At 38.1% G+C, this 23,675-nt stretch overlaps 1 protein-coding gene across 4 annotated transcripts in view; it reads right to left on the bottom strand.

The window, feature by feature from the left end:
- Positions 1-23,675, bottom strand: part of HIBCH (3-hydroxyisobutyryl-CoA hydrolase) — a 93,842-nt gene that overhangs the window by 63,376 nt on the left and 6,791 nt on the right. For 2 of the 4 annotated variants that reach the window (XM_029934240.1, XM_029934243.1), the window contains exons 2-4: positions 23,602-23,644; positions 3,288-3,428; positions 1,344-1,428 (exon numbers count right to left, since the gene is read on the bottom strand). In XM_029934240.1, the coding sequence (XP_029790100.1) occupies positions 1,344-1,428; positions 3,288-3,428; positions 23,602-23,644 (269 nt within the window). Of the gene's footprint in view, positions 1-1,343; positions 1,429-3,287; positions 3,429-14,979; positions 15,050-23,601; positions 23,645-23,675 lie in introns of those variants that run through there. The other 2 variants (XM_029934241.1, XM_029934242.1) reach the window with 2 other exon arrangements.

The following is a 23,675-nucleotide window of genomic DNA, read 5'->3' as shown; positions in this document are numbered from 1 at the left end:
ATGAAGCTCTTTTACCTCAAAAATCTTTGATTTCCTCTTTATCTTATTCTAATCAATTAATTCCATAGATATGAAATGAATAGCATTAAGAAAAATATTTTTTTCTGAGTGCCCACTTATGACCTTAAACATCTTTAAAGCAACTAAATTTCCTGGAATTGAAGACCTCTTCTTTATACACATAAACTAAATCTGTAATTTGGAACTATATTTCCAAATATCAATATAAAGTTTGACCTGTATGTAAAAATAGCTCACAGTTAGAAGCAGCTAAAAACAATACATAAGGCTCTGCCCATCTGTAAACTGACAAGATCATAGGCCCAACTCCAGAATAAAGGTTAGCTCCATGCTGAAAACATATTTTAAATATATTCATGTTGTGGGTAAAATAATACATTCAAACACAATTCAGTTAACATATCTACCTAAGCAAATGAAATTTTAAGACTCAAGTTACTTTAAGTTTAATAGGTATCTAAAATTATTTCCTAAATCAAGCTTGTTTTTTCCTATTCCAAATATAATAGTCTACATAAACTTGTAAATTTGGTAAATAGATCAACCCAAAGAGTACTACCTTAACACACTATAAAAATAAATAAAATACACAACACACACGCACACGCACACACACACATGATAAAAACTCAAAGGAAAAAAATATCCATGAACTCTACCAATTTCACTGCAAAATGGAAAAACAGTTTTCAGTCTATATGAAACACTGACAACCAGTGGTGATAATAAGTACATGACTTTGATCCTGAGAATATACATTTCTTTGCTCTTTTGCCTTTAATAAGGCAATGTATACAGACAGATTGACCTAAGGAATTAGAAAGGAGAATTAATCTTTTTATCTCATCCCAACCTATTTAAAAATCTGTAAAAATATATTGACAATAGGATAAATTCTATAATTAAGTACATTCTTGCTTTGGGATCGTGAATGGGGGAAAAGCACAGGCATAGTCAAGGAAATATGTGAAAGAATGTCATATTTGGATAATGACAAGTCACTCAACATGGCCAGATTGTCAGGTTATGGAACAAATTGAACTGAATATCAGCTCATCTAAAGTAAAAAGTGGACACACATACCATAACTGTACATTTTGTTTAGGATGATTCAGGGAGAAAGACAGGATATATGAAGGGCACATTAAATAGTTTTAAAAAATGCTATTCTCCTTTTTCTAATATTAACTACAAAGCTAAGTCATTATAACAACAAAATTCTAAGTAAAGCAAATTATGAAGTAATACAAAAATTTCCTTAGTCTTAACAGTTCTATTTGGGGAAAAAAGCATTTAGGTTAAGTGGAGTAAAAAGTTTTTACCTTTGATATCACCCCCAGAACAGAAAGCCTTTCCACCAGCTCCTTTTATGATGATCAGGAAAGTTTCAGGATCTTGTTCCCACTTCTATCCAAATGTAAAAGAAGATGGGAAAAGCATATTATAAAAACGCAAACTCATTTAAAAAATATGTCGATACATATACAGTAAAAGCTTTATAAAGTATAACCAAAAGAATGGATCCCAATTTCATTTTCTTTCCTGACATAAATTAGAGACTATTCCAACAAAGTTGCTAGATGAATACACTTTGTGATCCAAACTGTATGATGTCATCTGAAGAAATCTTTGCCATGACCACTGTGAGACCAAGATGAAAAACCATGGACTTAAATATACATTCCAGAAGTTTATAAAACTGGTGAACAAAGACTGTTGATAAATAGAACAAGAACCTTTCTATGGTGGTGATATAGCGCTCCAACCTACTGACAAATTTATAAGCAACAGAGTGAAACCACTTACATTAATCAAATCTTGAACTGATTTGAGGTTAGTAGGGGCAGGTAATAAATAAGCAGGATAAAAGAATCAAGAGCCAATGGAAATTCAAAAGACTAAATATACTAAATACAGTCAGTCAACCAGAGACAAAAAATTAAGAAACGCTCTATAAATTCTACACTTGAGAATAAAAATATAAACACACTGAATGGGTGTGGCTGTTCAAAAGGCTAATGCAGGGGCACCTGGGTGGCTCAGTCAGTTAAGCTTCCAACTTCGGCTCAGGTCAGATCTCACGTTCGTGGGTTCGAGCCCCGCGTCGGGCTCTGTACTGACAGCTAGCTCAGAGCCTGGAGCCTGCTTCTGGTTCTGTGTCTCCTTCTTTCTCTGCCCCTCCCCCTCTCATGCTCTGTCTCTCTCTGTATCAAACATAAATAAAACATTTTTTAAAAAATAAAAAACAAAAGGCTAATGCAATATTGGACTATATTAAAATAAATATGGTATCCTAACATGAAGTTTCTTTCTTCCACTCTGGTCCACTCCAACCTGAAATACTTGGTTTTTTTTCTCTTTATTACATTTAAAGACATATTATAAGGTATCCCAAATAGACACAAGAAAATGGAAGACAGACTCACCAAATGAAAAATTAAGGACTTAGTAACCAGAAGAGAATTAGTCTTTGTGGACCATTTCACTTCACCTTCTTAATAATCCTGTGAGATATTATAATCCCCATTCCATAGCTGAGGTAAATGAAAGACAGAGGGATGAACACTCCCAAGCTACAGTTAATAAACAGAAATCCAAGTTTCAAACAAAGTAGTCCAACTATAAGTCATGCTTTTCCACTGCACCATGCAGTTCACTAGAATAGAAATGCTTATGGTCTTCACTGAGAATAGGCTGGCCAAGCAGTTCAGAAACAGTTGGCAAAATGCTGTCACATGGAAGGAGATTAGATTTGTATACTCACATCCCAAGAGGCAGAACCAGTATCACTGGTTAAAAGGTCAGAGAAGCAGGGTGGCAAAACACAGGAAGAAAATTACAACTATGGAAAAGTGGAAGGGGCTATCTCAGGAGGCCATGAACTCTCCATCACTAGGGAAGCTTCAGGATAATCACACAGGGAAAGGACAGAAGACTCAAGAAATCAGTGGGGCTTGGGTGCTGATCCCAAAGATTCTATGGAAGAGAACCTCAGAAATGTTCTTTTAGAATACATTTTTATTTTTTTAATGTTTATTTTTGAGAGAGAATGAGAGAGAGACAGAGCATGAGCGAGGGAGACACAGAATCGAAAGCAGGCTCCAGGCTCTGACTGTCAGCACAGAGCCCGACATGGGGCTTGAACTCATGCGGTCCAAGATCATGACCTGAGCCAAAGTTGGCCACTCAACTAACTGAGCCACCCTGGTGCCCCTAGGATACGTTTTTAAAAGGTTCCATATAATTTCTTTAAGGAAATTACAAACCTTTAGTTGTGGATAAATCAGCCGAATCATATTAAGATTTAGTGCATTTAGGAACTTTGGTCTGTTTAGTGTTATCACTCCTGCACACCCTCTTCTTTCTAATAGTACTTCTTCTGCTGCATCTGTGTGCTTAGACATTCTCTGTGTAAAAAAAGATTAAGTTTAGGATGAAATTCATTAAGGTTTTGTCATTAGTCATTATCAAACCATATACAGGAATACCTCGTAGATGCTGTGAGTTCAACTCCTGACTACCACAATACAGCAAATACTGCAATAAAGTCTAGTGATTTTTTTCCCCTGGTGCATTTTTTACACTTATGCTATACTGTAATCTATTAAGTGTGAAATAGCATTATGTTTGAAAAAACAATGTACACATCTTAACTAAAAAGTAATTTATTGAGAGGAAGATGGTGGTGGAATAGGAGGATCCTAGGCTCATCTCGTCCATTGAACACAACTAGATAACTATCAATTCATCCTAAATACCCCAGAAATCAACCTGAAGCCTGACAAAACAAACTCTACAACTAAAAGGAGAGAAGAGGCCACACTGTAGAAGCCAAGGTAAACACGTGATAATTTAACTTTGCTTTATGACTGAATAAAGCAGACACTGTGCAAAGGGGGGGGGGGAAAGGAATTTTGCTAATAAATACTAATGATCATCCACACTTTGAGTCAGAATCTTTGCTGGTGGAGAGTTCTGCCTCAATGTTGATGGCTGCTGACTGATCAGGGTGGAAGTTGCTGAAGGTTGGGGAGGCTGTGGCAATTTCTTAAAATAAGACAACAGTCAAGTTTGTTGTACTGACTCTTCCTTTCAAAATTTCTCTGTAGCATGCAATGACTTCTAAAATTAGAGTCAATCCTCTCAAGGCTCAAGCTGCTACTTTATCTACTATGTTTATGTAATAGTCTAGATCTTTTGTGGTCATTCCAACAGTCTTCACAGCATCTTCACCAGGAGTAGATTACATCTCATGAAACCACCTTCTTGGCTCATCCAGAGAAGCAAGCTTCATAGTTTGGTCATGAGATTGCAGCAATTCAGTCACATCTTCAGGCTCCACTTTTAATTCTAGGTCTCTTGCTGTTTCCATCACATCTGCAGTTACTTCCTCCACTGATGTCTTGAACCCATCAAAGTCATCTAAGAGGGTAGAATGAACTTCTCACTCATATGAATGTTGATAGTTTTTGGCTTTTTCCCAAGAATGGCACCTATAATGGTGAATCCTTTCCAGAAGGTTTTCAATTTACTTTGCCCAGATCTATCAAAGGAATCATTCTCTATGGCAGCTATAACCTTATACTTGAAATGTATTTCTTTCTTCAAAATTTTTTATGTTTTTTTAATTTTATTTTTGAGAGACAGAGAGAGACAGCACGAGCAGGGGAGAGTCAGAGAGAGAGGGAGACACAGATTCCGAAATAGGCTCCAGGCTCTGAGCTAGCTATCAGCACAGAGTCCGACACAGGGCTCAAACCCACAAACCATGAGATTGTGACCTGAACTGAAGCCAGATGCTCAACAGACTGAGCCACCCAGGTTCCCCTGAAATGTATTTCTTAAACAATAAGATCTGAAAATTCAAAATTGTTCCTTGACCCAGGGCTACAGGGTAGATGCTGTGTTAGCAAGCTCCATCAGAGCTCTTGGGCAACTAGGTGCACTGTCAATGAGCAGTATTTTGAAAGGCATCTTTTTTTCTGAGCAGTAGGTTTCAATGGTAGACTTAAAATATTCAGGGGACACCTGGATGGCTCAGTTGGTTGAGTGTCCAACTTCAGCTCAGGTCATGATCACAGTTCTTGAGTTCGAGCCCCACATCAGGCTCACTGCTGCCAGCGCAGAGCCTGCTTCAGATCCTCTGTTCCCCTCTCTGCCCCTCCTCTGCTTGTGCTCTCTCAAAAACAAACATATATATATATATATATATATATATATACACACACACACACACATATATATACATATATGTGTGTGTGTATATATGTATATATGTGTATGTATGTGTGTGTGTGTGTGTGTATGTATATTCAGTAAACCATGTCGTAAACAGCTGTGCTGTTATCCAGGCTCTGTTGTCTCATTTATAAAGCATAGCAGAATAGACTTAGCATGATTCTTAAGAGCCCTAGGATTTTCAGAATCATCAGTATTAGCTTCAACTAAAAGTCAACAGCTGCAATAGCCCCTAACAAGAAAGCCAGCCTGTCCTTTGAAGCTCTGAAGTCAGCCATTGATTTCTCCTCTCTAGCTATACAAGTCCTAGCTGACCTCTTCTTCCAACAGTAGGCTGTTTCATCTATATTGAAGACCTTATTATAGTCACCTTCATTATCTTAGCTAACTCTTCGGGATATCTGGCTGCATCTTTGCCATCAGCGCTTGCTGCTTCACCTGGCATCTTTACATTACGGATGGCTTTCTTTAAACCCCCTTACTAACTTCTGCTAACTTCAAACTTTTCTTCAGTAGCTCCTCACCTCTCTCGGCCTTCACAGAACTGAACAGAGTTAAAGCCTTATTCTGGATTAGGTTTGACCTAAGGAAATGTTGTAGCTAGTCTGACCTTCTATCCCAATTAAAACTTTCTCCTTATCAGCAATAAGGGTGTTTCACATTCTTATTCATGTGTTCACTGGAGTAGCACTTTTCATTTCCTTCAAGAACTTTTCCTTTGCATTCACAACTAGGCTAACTGGTCCAAGAGGTCTAGCTTTTGACCTATCTGGGCTTTTGACATGCCCTCCTCACTAAGCTTAATCATTTTTAGCTTTTGATTTAAAGTGAGAGACATTTGACTCTTCCTTTCATTTGTATACTTAGAGGTACTGCAGGGATATTAATTGGCCTAATTTCAATGCTGTTGTGTCTCACAGACTAGGGAGGCCTAAGGAGAGGGACATTTAGAACAGCAGGTTGGTGAAGCAGTCAGAAGAAATACATATATTAAGTTCACCACCTTACATGGGTGCGGTTCATGGTGCCACCAAAACAATTATAAGTAACATCAAAGATCACTGATCAGCGTTCACCAAAACAATAGTGAAAAAATTAGAAATATTGTGAGAATCACCAAAATGTGACACACAAAGTAAACATATGCTTTTGGAAAAATACCACCAATAGATTTGCTCTGCTGATGCAGGGTTGCCACAAACCTTCAATTTGTAACAAAACAAAACAACAGGATCTGCAAAGCACAATGATATAAGGTATGCCTGGACATCAAATGCAAATCTTTCATACAGTGTTAATAGTAACTAATCAAATCGATTACTAGGTACATCTGGCAAAGGTTTCTTTTTTCCTTTTAAATGCTTGTTTATTTTGAGAACACTCACACGAGCAGGGGAGGGGCAGAAAGGGAGGGAGAGAATACTAAGCAGGCTTCACAGTGAGTGTGGAACCCAACGCAGGTCTTGATCCCACAGGAGATCATGACTTGTGCTGATATCAAGAGTCAGAGGCTTAACCAACTGAGCCACCCAGGTGTCCCTGACAAAGGTTCTAAAATTGTTTTAATTCTGTAGAAAAGCAAAACACACATACCAAAAGCAAAAGTATACACATAGTATATACAAAGTATACACATAGTAATTAAACCTTTTTTGTTTCTGAATGAACAGAGTCAACTGATTCAGAAGGAACCTAGTCCTAGAATTACTTGGACTATGAAATACTCTCAAATCTTTTAACTTATTACTATATACCAAGTAGTATGTTAGGTGCTTGCAAAGCAAAAAATGAATAGAGAGGGCAAATAATTCTGACTACAGTAGCTACTGATGATTTAAAAAAGGGGGCAGGGGGTGTTTGAGCTGGGCCTTGATGTACGCCAAGAAAAAGGAGTGCAAGAATCCTAGAGATAGCACATGTTATAACAAACAATGAATATTTGGAAAGATATTTTTAAAGTTTACTTATTTCACACAAGACAGCATGAGAAAGGGAGGGACAGGGACAAAGAGAAAGGTGGAGAGTGAATCCCTAGCAGGCTGTGCACCATCAGCACAGAGCCGAATGCAGTGCTCTATCTCACAAAACTTGAGATCATAATCTGGGCCGAAATCAAGAGTGGGGCACTTAACCAACTTTATTAAGAAAATATTAAGATGTTAAACATGAGTGAATAAAGGCTGACTGAGGAAATGGGGGACAGGAAAGTAAGCAGAATAAGCAGGTGAGGCCAGACTATAAAATGACAGACTTACAAGTCATAGGGCTGTGATGAACTAGCCTACATGCTTACTTAGAAACTCACACACCAAAACTTAATTATCAGATCTCACTGCTCATGTAATATATAGTACTAATATAACACCTGTAAGGAACACAGCTGCGATACACAACTATTAGGACTAATGGCACAAGCATACTTAATACATTCCTTTAACTAAAACAATGCTTTAAGCGTCACATGAAAACAGTGTGCAATATAAAACTGAAAGCTTAAATTGGAAAACTTTAACTAGAGAATGCTAATTAAAAGCAAATGTCATACTTATTAACTTAAATATAGTAAAACACAGAAGTCTATAATTTAATAGAATTAAGCAACATGTTTACACAATGTTTAAGTTCTTTATAAAATCGTGCTGCACATATAATGTCAGATTAGTTTTTATTAAAATTCATTATCAGATAAACATATTCACTTACAAGGGTTATAGAAGAAGCTATTAAAACAGAAAGTCTGCATTTTTTTCAATTACAATTAAAACTTAAATCAGCTAAAAGGTTAGTATCCAAAATCTATAAAGAATTTACTAAACTCAACACCCAAAAAACAAATAATCTAGTGAAGAAATGGGCAGAAGACATGAATAGACACTTTTCCAAAGAAGACCTCCAGATGGCTAACAGACACATGAAAAGAGGTTCAACACTGGTCATCATCAGGGAAATACAAATCAAAACCACTTAGATACCACCTTACACTGGCTAAAATTAAAAACTCAGGAAACAAGACCTGGCAGGGGACCATGGGGAGAGGAAGGGGGAAAGAGAGCGGGGAAGAGTGAGGGACACAGATCAAGGGAGACTACTGAATACTGGAGACGAACCATGGACTGAAGGGGGAGGGGGAGTAGGGAGGGGGTGATGGTCATGGTGGGGGGCACTTGTGGGGAGAAGCACTGCGTGTTATTTGGAAACTAATTTGACAATAAACTATAATAAAAAAAACTCAGGAAACAACAGATGTTGACAAGGATGTGGAGAAACAGAAACTCTCTTGCACTGTTGGTGGGAATTCAAACTGTTGTAGCTGCTCTGGAAAACAGTGTGGAGGATCCTCAAAATATTAAAAATAGAATTATCCTATAACCCAGCAATAGCACTAGTAGGAATTTATCCAAAGATACAGAAGTGTTGAAACACAGAAGCACATGTAGCCCCATGTTTATAGCAGTGCTATCCACAACAGCCAAATTACAGAAAGAGCCCAAATGTCCACAAAATGTGGTTAATATATACAATGGAATACTACTTGGCAATGAGAAAGAATGAAATCCTGCCATTTGCAACAAACTGAATGGAGGGTATTATGCTAAGTGAAATAAATCAGTTGGAGAAAGACAGATATATGTTTTCACTCATACGTGAAATTTGAGAAACTTAACAGAAGACCATGGGGGAAAGGAAGGGAAAAAACTAGTTACAAACCATAAGAGAGTCTTAAATACAGAGAACAAACTGAGGGTTGATGAGAGGGGAGGTGGTTTGGGGGAAAAAAATGGGTGATGGGTGTTGAGGAGGGCACTTGTTAGGATGAGCACTCGGTGTTGTATGTAAGTGATGAACCACAGAATCTATTCCCAAAGCCAAGAGGACACTGTATACTCCACAGGTTAGCTAACTTGACAATAAATTATATATATAAAAGTGAACTAGTATTAGAGAGGAGAATACCATTGGACTCCTGGTACATGATGCTATGTATGGCCAGGGCAGGCCCAAACTGTCCATTCTTGTAGGTCATCCAAATTATGACTTGTTTGAGCTGCAAACTGACTAAAGGAATTTTCCCATAGCTAGTCTTCTATATGGCTATCCAGATGATCTAGCACCATTTAGTGATAAAACCAATCTTCACTGCTCTGAAGTAACATTTTTATTGTAATTCTTATTTCCATATTAATGTGGGTCTATATTGTACCAATGATCATATTGGCTTCTTAATGTCTCATCACCACATTGTTTTTATTACGATTTTATTTTAATCATTGTAGATAGCATACCAAAGTCTTCCAATGTTGTTCTCCTTCAACACTAACATTTCTTGATCTTTTGTGTTTTCTTATGGATTTTAGAGTCAACTTGCCAATATCTACAACAAACTTCTACAGGGAGTATGATTAAGATGGCAATGAATTTAAAGACCTACTTAGTGGGACTGACACTTTTGTAATATCAAGTGTTTTACTGATAATTTAAAATTTATTTCAAAAGTTTATATTTCCCTGAGTGGAAACTTTCCATATCTTTCATTGGATTTATTTCAATTAGCTTTTTATTCACATTTATTTTTAACATTTTAAAAGGCATCCACTTAATAGTTTTATTATTTGTGTATAGGGAAAGAGTTTGCTATTCATATAGACCTCATATCAGCTAATAAAAATTTCCCCAAGCATTCGTTAAAAACTAATAAATTAAAACTTAAGATCAATAACTATAGTAAAATATAGTTGTAACCAACTTGGCAAAAAGTTTGGTATCCTGTGATATCTAGAGAGTGAGGAAACAGACACCGTACGAGCAAAAACTATTACAGAACCTAGGAAAAACAATCTGACAACACATCTTTTAAAGCATACACATTGACACAAGTAATTCTTGTTCCAGAAACTTATCCTATACACATATTTACGTATAGGCAAAATGAATGTAGTAGTCACTGCAGTGTCATTTGTAATGGCAAAGCACTAGAAATGACCTAAATGTTACCAGTGGGAGGCTGGTTAAGTGAATTATAGCCATTCATACAAAAATGCATACCACAGAGGCTTTAAAAGGAATGAGGCAGGGGCACCTATGTGGCCCAGTAGGTTAAGTGTCCAATTCTTGGATTCAGCTTGAGTCATGATCTCACGGTTCATGAGTTCAAGCCCCATATTGGGCTCTATGCAGATGGCGCAGAGGCTGCTTGGGATTCTCTGTTTCTCACTGTCTTTTCCTCTCCCCTACTCACCCTCTCTCAAAAATAAACATTAAAAAAATAAAATAAAAAGAATGAAACAGTGACCTCTCCATACACTGTTGTGGAACAACCAGTGTGTTTACGATGCTACTCATCCACTCTGTACATGGACACACACATTTTTACACACAGAATGTATTTCTAGCTAGATATAGAAGACACTGATAGAATGGTTAGCAGTGGACACAGAGAGGGGTGGGAAGACTTTTTAGTGCATGACCCCTTTGAACTTTTTGAGTTTTGTGCCATACGTATTTACTACCTATTTAAACCAGTATTTACAAAAAAAAATTTTTTTAATAAGAGTAATAGATTAAGTTTAAAAGATACTAAGCAATCTCCAAAAGGGAACTTCATTAAAAGGCTTTGTTCCAGAGGGCTTTTTTGTTTGACTGTTTATGAGGTCCCCCTGAACCCTAGTAATGCTCCCACATGTGTGGGGGAGTGAGGAAGACAGGATAACATGCAAACATGTATGCACTGATAAGAGCCCCTATTTCCTGCTAAACCATACACTGGATTCATGGAACGTTCCAGAAGGTTTTAAGGAAGGGTTTTCACAAAGCAAGGGCCAGAGAGCTGTGAGCATCTTTGTTCTCCCACTTGAAATTCAACTGTATATAAGGAAGAACAAATGTTAAAATCATTTAAAGAGTTACTTTTCATAGTTTCTAGTACAAAAGTATGTTTCAAGTACATGTTTTTGTAAAATAGTTGTTTCTACTTATGTTTGTATAACATCTGTTGTTATGTTTACTCTTCCTCTAGTTCTGACTTTTAGAAATAGCAATAAATCTATTTTTTCAGCCCCTAAAAAAATACTAAGTAAACATATGACTTAGCAAACTGTATTTTTCATTTTCTTACCTTATTGGTACTAAAAACATTTCTGTTTTTAAAAGCAAACTATACACAAAAATGACAAAAGAAACCAGACCAAAAGGGATACCAAGTCCACCAGCAGACACAGCTTTCCCCAGATTTCGCCTAACACCTGCCTTGCAAAGCAACTAGCAGCTAAAGTACCTGGCTTCTCTGATTTTCTTCCAAGTTCCTACTGACCCATTTGTGTTAGTGGAAGAGTAGGAAGGATGGTTAGTTTTCTGACCCTCTGACTCCTTCTCTAGACCCTCTCATTGCTTCTCAGTATCGTGGAAGATCATATTCCCATAATAAATCTTTTATTTCATAATACTGCAGGGAAGAATTAATAATTTTCCCCCTACCCTTCCAGGTTCTTGGCTAAACCCTTCCCCCACTGTAATAAAGACAGATTAACTGGAGAAAATTTTTATTTCTTAAGGGGGCCCACAAAGGTGTGAGACTCAAAGGCAGCCAGGCGACTGAAGTTTATATACCATCCTGAGCTAAGAAAAGAAATAGGGTCTGATATTTCGAAGGAGAAGAAAGCAATTCACCAGGAGGTAAGAAGAGCAAATGTTTGGTAAAAAAAAAAAAAGTTTATCCTGTCATGCAGGTAAGTCTCTCAAATATAACAAGTTGTCCCTGGTAATAGCTCCCTTCCTGGTACAATCCTCCTTTCTAATTTCTTTCTGCGAGTTGTGAGGGAGGTAAAAAGCATTTCCCCAATCTGCTGGATCTTGACTGCCTTCAGCTCAAAATAATTCACATGCCAAAGTCCATATTTTAAGGATGGCATATTCTGCCCCCCTTCAATACCCTCTTCAAAACCCTTACTCATATGAAAAAACAGATGACAGACTAAAAAAGCTATGTTTTTCGGATACCCACATCATTCTAGATCTTAAAATATAGATAAAAGTTTTCCTATCATACAAATATGTTAAATACAAGTATTAATAAACTTTCAACTCTCTCCATACTAACCAAACTTCTGTTTGAACCCAAGTCAAATTTGACAGAAAAAATCATGGTTTTCACTGAACAGTTTATATAAATCATCAACCAATATGGAAGGATCTTTCAAAACTTTCAATAATTTGTTTCAAAAACAAATTATTTGGTTTCAGCTCAGAAATGGTGAGAGCTGAAAAGATGCTCATTCTGACCTTATAACAAAAAAAAAAAGTTGAAGAGACTGCAAATTAATGGCTTCTGTTAAGCTCAGAGAACTGAGGTCACTGGGCAAATGGCTGTAATAAAATCTGAAAAGCGACAGGTGCCTTCAGGGAGACACAGGACCAAAATATTTGCTTACTTCAGGCAAAAGCTTTTAGGAAAATTATTTAGAATTTTTGATGACCTGCTGGAGGCCAAATGTGGGCAAGTTATGATCGCATGAAGCTCCTGCGGGGGTCACAGTCATGCAGGGGTTTCCACTCTGGCTGGCTTTTCCTCCTGGAACCCAACCCAGGAACTCCCAGGGGAAACTGGAGAAAGCTCCTGTGTGGTGCTGGCGGGGGCAGGGAACCAACAGGTACAGAGAAATCCTTTCCGCTCATCTTCCATACGAAACAAAAGGCTAAATCCACAGGGGAGTAAGGAAGGAATTCAAAGTCTGTCACCCCATTCTGGGGGAGCCTCACTGCAGTAGGGGAAAGAAAGGGAGGCCTACAAAATAAAGGCCTTAATCTCACTGGAGAAGAACCTCAAAACCATTGCCAAAGACTTCAGCGTTTATCAATCACAACCGGGGCAAAGGAAAAGGAGAAAAGCGGCCGCCTATGCCCTGGAGGAGGGACAGGAACACTTGTGAGGGTCCCATCCCTGAAACTCTGGTTCACAGTGCCTTCCAAACATTAAGGCTTAATGGGATACAACACCAAAAGCATGATCCATAAAAGAAGAAAAACATTGATAAATTGAATTTCATCACCATTAAAAACGTCCATTCTGCACAAGACATTAAGACAATGAAAGATAAGCCAGAAATTGGAAGACAATATTTGAATATCACATATCTGATAAATGACTTGCATCCAGAATAAACTCTTAAAACTCAGTAAGAAAAACCCAGTATTAAAATGGGCAAACAAAAAAAAAATCTAAAGATCTTCACCATAGATATGGGAATGGTAAACAAACATAGAAATGCTCAAAATCATCTGAAGATCATTAGGAAAATGCAAATTAAAACCGCAATGAGGCGGGGCCCGGGTGGCTCAGTTGGTTGGGTGATCAACTCTTAAGTTTCAGCTGGTTTTGGCTCATGGTTTATGGGTTCGAGCTCCACACTGGGCTCGGCACAGCCAGTGTGGAGCCTGCTTGGGATTCATTCTCTCTGTCCTTCCTGTTCTCGCACACATACTCTCTCTCTCAAATAAATAAACTTAAAAAGAAAGCTACCACTACACACATCAAAATGGCTGAAATCCAAAAACAGACAATAACATGCTGCCAAAGGTACAGAACAACACGTACTCTCACTCTGTTGGTGAGAATGCAAAATGGTATGACCACTTTGGGAGACAATTTGGCAAATTCTTATTAAGTTACACATAGACTTACCATACTACCTAGCTGTTGCACCATTATGTATTTATCCAAGTGAATTAAAAACTAATGTTCACATACAAACCTGTACACAAATGTTTAGCAGCTTTACTTATAATTGATAAAAACCAAAAGTAACCAAATGCTCTTCAACAGGGAAATGGACAAACTGGTACATCCAAAATCGAATACCATTCAGTGATTAAAAAAAAAAAAGGACCAAGTTATCAGTTCATGCAATACAGATGAATCTTAGACGCAATTCACCAAGTGAAAGGATCCAAACCCCAAAGCCTATAAATTGTATTATTCCATTCATAAGACTTTCTGTAAAGGACACAACTATGGGGACATAACACACATCAGGGCTTGGGAATGGGAGAGGCCGACTACTAAGGGAAAGCACAAGGGAAGTTTTAGGTGATGGAATTGCTCTGTGTGGGTGTGGGGTGGTGGATGCAGATTTATGCTTTTGTCAAAACGCATAGAAATGGACATCACAAAAAGTAAACTTTGATGTATACATACTATGCTAAAAAAAAAAAAAGGCGAAAACGTCACAGGATTCCAACATGGAATGCAGACTGTGACAAATCTAGTTAAATTATACATGTATGACATATCATCACTGAAGTAATCATGGTGATGGCTTCAGGGGAGCTGACCTAAGTAATTTTCGAAAACAGTAATCTGATTGGAAAATGTAAAGATAAATACAAAAGGAACTGTATATCAACATTGCATTCTAGTTGGTAAATTTGTTTTTCCCGGGGGGATTAACAATTCTGAAACTGCTTTGCATGTATACTAGGGTGAAACAAGTAACAAAGCTGTAGATAGACAAGAAGGGAAGCTATAATGAACCCTGCCCTGTGGTTCTGGATTAAAGTCAGAGATGCCGTCAGAATGAACTCATGCTTAGCTTATATATGTGTATGTGTATGTGTGTGTGTGTGTGTGTGTGTGTGTGTGTGTATAGGATAAGATACAACTACAGACATGTATACACACACAGGTTGGTACACAGTATGTGTGTACTCTGCTATACAAACATACATTACCTAGCTCTCTTCCCCTGGAGAAAGCCATCATTCCCCAGTACCAAAGAGCACTCCCAGAGCTCAGATCTTGATTTCCAAATGCAAATCTCCATTAAAGAGTTCCAACCAGGACTCCTTGGAGAAATGGCTGATTCCAGAGCTGCAAGGAAAACATGAGGAGACCAGAGCACACCTCTGGTATGAAAAAGTAAGGAGGTATTAAAAATATATATAAAAAGAATAGGATCATATCAAAAAGACACAGGATCCAACATGAATGAATTCCTAACAGCCAAAGCTAGAATAATTTGAGTAACACAATGTGATATTCGATTATAACCCAAAGAATAAGTATCCGTGAGTCCACACAGATATCAATAACTGAATAAGGAAATGGAGAATGGCTGATATTCCTTACAGAAGATTTCTAAATAACATACGTAAAACCCAGTAGGCAGAGCTTAGTCGTCTTACCTTCTGAGTGTGTGCTGAACTTACTGACTTGTTTCTAAAGAACAGAATATGAAAAGGGGAAAACGGTAACTTTAGAGGGGATAAACCGAACACACACATAAAGGTCAGCATTACCAGCTATGTTGTGTGAACGTCATGTATCCCTGATGCTGACATCAAAACCCAGATACTCTTTTACAATGTGATGAGAAGGGGCTTTTCTTTTGTGATATTTTCTCCAAAAACCTTTTAACTGCAGTCTACTTATTAAAAACAAAAACACCAGACCCAAGCACAGATTAAAGGATATTCTACAGGCTACCTTGCCAATACTCCTCCAAACTTTCAAAGTCACAAAAATAAAACACAGAAACTGTCATGGACCAGAAGAGACTAAAGATAAATGACAAGAAAATGAAATATGGTGTCCGGGATTGGATCATGGAACAGAAAACTAATGGAAAAATGTGAAATCCAAATAAAGTTTAAAGTTAACAGAAACATACCAGTGTTCTTAATTTTGGCAAATGTACCATGAGAAATGCATTCATTTGCTAGGGCTGTCAACTCAAAGTACCACAAACTAAGTGGCTTAACAGAAAGTTACTGTCTCACAGTTCTAGAGGCCAGAAGCTTGAGATTGAGGTGCCAGTGGGAGGCACACACTCCCCATAAAGGCGAGGGGAAGGATCTGGTCCAGGACTCTCTCCTAGCTTCTCATCATTTGTGGCTTCAATCAGCCCAATTACAATCTTCACATGACTTCTCCAAGTATACTGGTCTCCAAATTTTCCCTTTATATAAGGAAAGAGTCATTTTGGATTATTCCAGTAATCTTTCCTCCTGTATTACCTCATCTTAACTATTCATGTCTGCAATGACCCTATTTCCAACTTGGCTGTGACAAGAAGCTATGTGGCATGGACCCTGGGGTTTCCTTGCACTTCAACGCTATACATGTCACAAAGCCAAGGGCCTGCCTTCCTTCTTTGCCTGGTCATTTTCAGGGTTGTATTTGCTGTAAGCAACTTTAAAGAAAAGGTAATGTCTCCCTCTGGGACAGGAGAGCTGGCTTGCTTACAGCTTGCTACAAAGCAGCAGGTTCCCCAAACTCAATTTTGCTGTCCTGGAATGCAACCCACCATACATTCAGGAATTCATCCAAGCCTTCTAGGTCACCCAGTGGAACTTGGGGAGCCAGAGGAACAAATACAAACATGATGCTCAAGGCTGCGCCAAGCGCCATATTCTCTGCCAGCATCCATGAAGTAAAAGCTAACTATTAGCTTGTAACCGGGGTAAAAATCAAACCCCAAGCCCAATATTGTCCAGCCAGCCCTCCACCTGCCCACATCCAATCACAGCCCTCTCCCTCTGTATCTAAATAGAACTATCCTGATTTGTATAGTAAACACAAAGTGTAAATTGAAAAGCATCATCTATTTTTTTAAGCGGATATACTTTTCAAGTCTTTTAATATTTAAGTTCTCCCTTCATCCCTTTCTTTTCCTTAGAATTTGTTGAAAATACCAGGCCTGGAAAATTTCCCAGGGTTCTGCTAATTCCATATGCACACCACATACTTATTTTTAACAGCTGTCCATTCTTACATATCAATTTAATCAGTCCCCTATTGATAAACACTGAGTAATTTTCAATTTTTGCTATTTCAATGATGCAGGAACATTTTTAAGCATGGATTTCCAAGCACTTAGGCCAAGAATTTCTGCGGGACAGACTTTGAGCAAAGAATAGTACAGAATCTCCTGTGAATGCCATTAGAGTGGTGTAAATGAATGGACAAATAGAATTTTTTTCTTACCTAAAAAAGTCATGGCCTTTTCAAAACCTAAAAACAACTATTAATTCATTAGCCAAAATCATTCAAGACAAAGAGTAGAAGAAAAAGAGATAAAGTTCCCAGTATTTGCATAATTTATGTATAGGTTAATTCAGCAGAAAAAATTAAATCTCCTTTTTGAAAATATCACAAATTTTTAATAAAACCTAGAAAAGGTTTCTATGAAGAAAAATTTACCATATTAGGAAAAATTATAGAGACTAGAGTCAGAAATGGAATTCTCATACAACCCAAGTTGGGCAGGGAAGAGTGAAGGACAGAAGATAAAGGACTACAGAGAAGGAAAAGAAGAAACGCTTCTAGCCAGAACCATGATAAAGGAGGAAAAGGGATGTAAGGTGGAAGGAAATTAGAACTTTATTAAATCTTTATTATACATCCAGGGAAGACAACAGGTTCACGTTTATTTTTATTTTCAAATATTTTCTTAGGCCATCTGTCCCGGCGCCAGGTTTTCTGTCTGCCTTCAGGCGAGGATTATCACTCCTGTTGAGTGAGCCAGTAAACAAGATTTGCATCTGGAGGCTGGAGATTGCCAAAATAACTTTGGCGACTGTCTTGCTGAGCTAGACGTGAGTGGCCAAGGCACACAAAAGATCAAAACCATATTCAGTGTTAGTTGTCCATCCCCCAAGATTGCTGAGGCAAAGTCGGGGCGCTTCTTTGATATGCATTCGACTCTGTAGCCTGCCTAGGTCAGCTCGCCTTGTCTTCCCCGCCCCCCCCAAGACTATATAAAGAACAGTTCTTGGAATAAACGCTCTCTTTCGCCAGATCGGAAAACCGTGAGTTCTGTCTTTACTCTCTGCGTCTCCCTCTCCTGCCCCCTGTTTCTCTCCCTCCCTCAGGAGAAGGACCCGCAGCAACGATTCTCCGCCCTGCCAGTCGGGGCGGACGAAACAGGTACCGCCGATCGCCGGGGACGAGCCCGGCTCGCGGGTTATGACAGCCATCAGCAAAAGCTGTTCCTTATTTTTAACTTCCCATTTGAAAGCTTTCTATGGACACTATGGTAAAACATTCGACTAACTCTTCACTTAGTCCTCAGAACACCTCAATGCGTAATATACCAGAAACTCCTTTCCACAGATAAGGAAACTGAGACCCGGAGAAGTTAGATTACTCGCCTAGAGTCATACAGCTTTGGGGCAGGACCAAGATGCAAACCTACGTTTATCTCATTCTAGAACTATTGCTCTAACCATCATACCCCCTAAATGGACTTTCTCCATCATCTTCTTAAAATGATACCATCTCACCCATTTGAACTCACTCCACAGAACTTTTTCTATTCCCAAAGCCCTGGGTAACCCATTATTTACATCTATTCCAAGCAGATATGAAGGAAACTTGCTGAAATGTAGAAACACCATCAAAACACAGCTCTGTGCTAAACTAAATACATGAAGTTCGCCAAAATAACACCCCTAAGACACACACAACTGTCTACTCTACTAGAATATAGAACTATTCTGGCAAAATCCATAGTAGCAACATTTCCCAAAGTGTGCAAAAGGATGATTAGTGCTGCTATGTGGAAGGATAGAATGGCCCATGGTCAAATCAGTTTGGGGGGAAATATCTTAAACAAATATCAGTAAGACGTTTTAGTCCTTATTATGCAAATATTAAATATAAATGTTTAAAACAGTGAACAGTTTTCTTACTTCATTAAAAAATTCATCATGGAATATTTACTTCTTTGGACCTGTAGTTTGCAGATCACATTTTGGAAAACACTTTAGAGCCTTCATAAACATTGTGAGAAATGAACCTTTCTTTCCAGTACCTGGTACATAGGTATCCCAAAAATGTTTAAAAAGCTGAATGAATAATCCATCATTCTAGTGACTCAGGTCTGCTATAACACAAGGCTAAAGCAAGCGTCATGTTGTGGATACCCAAATCCTGATCTTAAGCAGACACCTTCCATTATATGTAATATATACTGCCATTGAACAAGGTTGTAACCCACAGAAACGCCCAGGAAAAGAGCCTATCAGAACATGATTTCTTCTGACATCTGACTTTCACCTTTATCCAATCATATATCCTTCTCACTCCTAAGATTTTCACCAATTTCTAGCAAATGTTGAATGCCATTAAATTTAAATTACTGTAACCCAAGCAGGACACCAAAGCACAATATAAGTAAGATTCTTAGCATCTAACAACATTTAGAGAATGTTGATTACTCAAGCTTCACTCAATCCTTCCTGACTTCAAACTGGATCAGTAAATTCCTCCATAATTCTTCAGTCTCTCAAATGGTCTTTAGGTGTGTTCTATTCTCTCACCTTTTTGTGATAATCTACTTTCCATCTTCAATTATTACCTTTAGGTAGCTGACTCAAACTGGCATCTATTTCTTTATTTCTCCAGAGGCCTGGGCCCCTATTTCCAAATGCCTGCTAGATTTACAGGAGTAAGTACATGGTACCCCATGCTCAATTTGTTAAAAGTCAAATTTACCAACAAATTTCTCCCCAATAAATCTGTCTCTCCTCCGTTCCCTAGAATAGGTTAAGGTATCACCATTTTCTCAACCAAACTTGTTTTCTTCCTCTTTCTGCCAACAATTTGAGGCAGTTACCAAGTACCAGAGAATTTATTTCTAAACCAACTCTTTTCTTCCACTCCATTCTATTCTCATTGTTGTAAGCCATGCAGGATTGTTACAATTTTCCTTTCTGGCATATTTCCAGAACCTTTGCCTGATGGTCTTCACACTGCCACCAGAGAAACATTGCTAAAACACAATTTTAATCTTGTTCCTGCCATTCAAAAATGGTCAGTGACTCCCTGTTACCTTCAAAAACATCCAAGTTACTTGGCATGGCCTTCAAGTCACTCTACATCTGATCCTGGATAACCTCTCTGGGCCCGCCAGTGTCGCACTCCTACCCATCCTCAGAAAGCCCTGAAGGAAACCTCTATTCTCCTATGACACCATTCTTGCCACAGAGAACAAGCACATCGTAGAACAGAAAGAAAACAGATTTTAGAGGCCTACAGACTCAAACTCACACTTAGTTTAGCCACTCACTACTGTACACCCTCAGGCAAGTTCTTCTCAGAGCCTCAGTTTCTGCATTTGTAAAATGGAGATAATAGATTCACTTTAGGATGACTATATGAACTTTCACTTATTCCCATCTCTACATGTTGAACCATAATTATTCTTCAAGGCCCAGATCAAATGATTTTCCTCCAGTAAGCTTCCATGGGTTATCAAGTCAACATCACTCTATCCCACCTTTGTTCACACCTTTAATTTTATTTGGCCTTTCTACCACACTTTGTTAAATTAAAAAAATACCTTTTTTTAAATTTGAATTAGTTAACACGTGAAGTCTTGGCTTCAGGAGTAGAACCAAGTGATTCATCTCATACATATGACACCCAGTTCTCATCCCAGTAAGTGCCCTCCTTAATGCCCAGCACCCATTTAACCCATTCCCCCCACCTACCTCCCCTCCAATAACCCTCAGTTCTCTGTATCTAAGAGTGTCTTATGGTTTGCCTCCCTCTTTGTTTTTATCTTATTTTTCCCTCCCTTCCCCTATGTTAATCTGTTGAATTTCTCAAATTCCACATGAGTGAAATCATATATGTCTTTCTCTGTCTTATTTCGCTTAGCATAATACACTCTAGCTCCATCCACACTGCTTTAAATGGCAAAATTTCATTCTTTTCCATCACCAAGTAGTAACCCATTTTGTATATATACAACAGTCTTCTTTAACCATTCATCAGTTGATGAATATTTAGCCTCTTTCTATAATTTGACCATGATAGCGCTACTACAAACATTGGGGTGCATGTGTCCCTTTGAGGCAGCACCCCTGAATCCTTTGGATAAATACCTCATACTACAATTGCTGGGTGGTAGGGTAGTTCTATTTTAAATTTTCTAAGGAACCTCCCCACTGTTTTCCAGAATGGCTGCACCAGTTAGCATTCCCACCAGCAATGCAAAAGAGATCCTCTTTCTCCACATCCTCACAAACATCTGTTGTTTCTCAGTTGTTAATTTTAGCCATTCTGAAAGGTGTGAAATGGTGTCTCATGTAGTTTTGATTTGTACTTCCCTGATGGGAGTGATGTGGAGCATCTTTTCATGTGTCTGCTGGCCACCTGGATGCCTTCTTTGGAGAAGTGTCTATTCATGTCTTCTGCCCATTTCTTCACTGGATTATTTGTTTTTCAAGTGTTGAGTTTGCTAACTCCTTTATAGATTTTGGATACTAATCCTTAATCCGATATGTCATTTACAAACATTTTCTCCCATTCCATTGGCTGCCTTTTAGTTTTGTTGATGGTTTCCTTTGTTGTACAAAAGCCTTTTATGTTAGTAAATATTTCTCTTTTTATTAGACTATTCATTTCTTGCAATCAGGAACTGTCTTTCATAATAGTATCTCAAAGTACTTAGTTCATTGCATACAAAGCAAGCACTTAATGTATATCTGTTCAAAAACCATAGACTATAAATTGGTTGATGCAGATTCTAGATCATCTAGATATACAGAATAAGATTTGACTGCTCTCATGAAAATGATACATGCAGCGTCTGAAATTTCATGCAGTCCAACCAGTGTACCTTTATACAGAAAAGAAATACTTTCAGAAATAAAACCACAATTTTCTCCATGTCGAGATCGAAATTATACAGAAGAAATGAGTTTTTGCACATTAACTGCTGTGTAAGAGTTTAAAATAGAATATTATGGAGGGGCACCTGGGTGTCTCAATCAGTTAAGCATCCGACTTCGGCTCAGGTCATGATCTCACGGTTCGTGGGTTCAAGCCCTGCGTCAGGCTCTGTGCTGACAGCTCAGAGCCTGGAGCCTACTTCATATACTGTCTCCTTTGCTCTCTGCCCCACCCCTGTTCATACTCTTTGTTTATATTTGAAATCTAGAGAAACATTTTTAAAAAACATTTAATAGAATATTATGGAGAAAGAAAGAAACCTTTCCATGAATAGTTTTGCAAAAGTATGTCCACATCAGCCTATGGATACAAATGAAACCTCACTAATAGGTTCCACTTGTTTCCATTAGCTTGATAAACTTTGCCCTCCTTTCCAGGTTCAGGTCTTCATCTTTGAAGAGTTAGTAAGAATGTCATACTATTATCACAAATTAGTCCTGTCCACCTCTCATAACTCTGACAAGAATACTGCCATCAGTGGCATGTTTTCATCACTCCATTATGAAATAAAAAGGGCTCTTGCTCTATTGGCTTTCTTAGAAGGGTCACGGAAGGACTGCTTGGGATACAGCCGATCTCTGAAGCACATGTAAGAGCCAACACTAGGATGAGAATGATTCAGTCTTCAGGGGCTGCTGAAAGTTGAGTTTATCTTCCTTTTCACAACGTGATTTATGCCTCAAGTCACCATAGTCCAGGTGATCTGGATTCTGTCATGTCTTTCTATTCTACCTGGGTACATGTGTATAAATGCAAATTCGTAACATTGAGTTCTTTTTCCAGGAAACTCCTCAGCTCCCATGTATATATGCTGACTAAAATAATTAAGTGTAGGATGGAATATTCCAGTCTTAATTTGCCCACCTCCACATAGGCTTAACTGAAATAGATTCTGCAATAATTACTTAATGCCCACTCTGCCTCAGGCTGTAAAGTGCAACAGGAAAGTCTATGGAGCCAGACTGACTGGATTAAAATTCCAACCTCCTATTTTCTAGCTGGGTGACTTTGAGGCATATTAGGTAGCCTCTCTGTCCCTCAATTTCTGATCCATTAAATAGGGTTAAGGCCATAATCCCTTAATCAAAAATCCTTGGGTCCAGATGTGTTTTAAAATTCAGAAAGTTGTCTAGATTTTGGAAAGGTAACACAATATATATTAATACTGTAAAAAAAAAAAAATCCCAAGTAGAATCTAGTCAGTTAGTTCAAGCCCCATGTTGGGCTCTGTGCTGACAGCTAGGAGCTAGGAGCCTGCTTTGGATTCAGTGTCTCCCTCCCCCTCCCTCCCTCCCTCCCTCTCTCTCTCTCTCTCTGCCCCTCCCTGGCTCACATTAATGTTCTCTTTCTTTCTATCTCTCTCAAAAATAAACAAACATTAAAAATAAAAATAAAAAATAAACCAAACATTCTGACTTGAAGATCTACACTCTTATTCATAATCTTCTACCATCTCGTACAAGTTGTATATATCAAGTCTTGATACTTAAAAATTGGGAACCATGGGGCATAAAGGTCAACAAAATTTGCCATATTTTCTACTTCCCTAATAACGACATTTTATGTTACACACCATAATCTAGTAATGCCAGCAAAACAAAGTCCAAACTTACCAAATGTTGCAGTATGATATTAGTCCTTTTGAATGAATTAAACCTGAAACAAATGTAGAATACAATGAACACAG

The sequence above is a fragment of the Suricata suricatta genome, chromosome 3 (assembly GCF_006229205.1).
Source record: "Suricata suricatta isolate VVHF042 chromosome 3, meerkat_22Aug2017_6uvM2_HiC, whole genome shotgun sequence".
NCBI lineage: Eukaryota > Metazoa > Chordata > Mammalia > Carnivora > Herpestidae > Suricata > Suricata suricatta.
The sequence above is the reverse complement of the archived record's forward strand: the minus strand, read 5'-3'. Positions and strand labels throughout refer to the sequence as shown.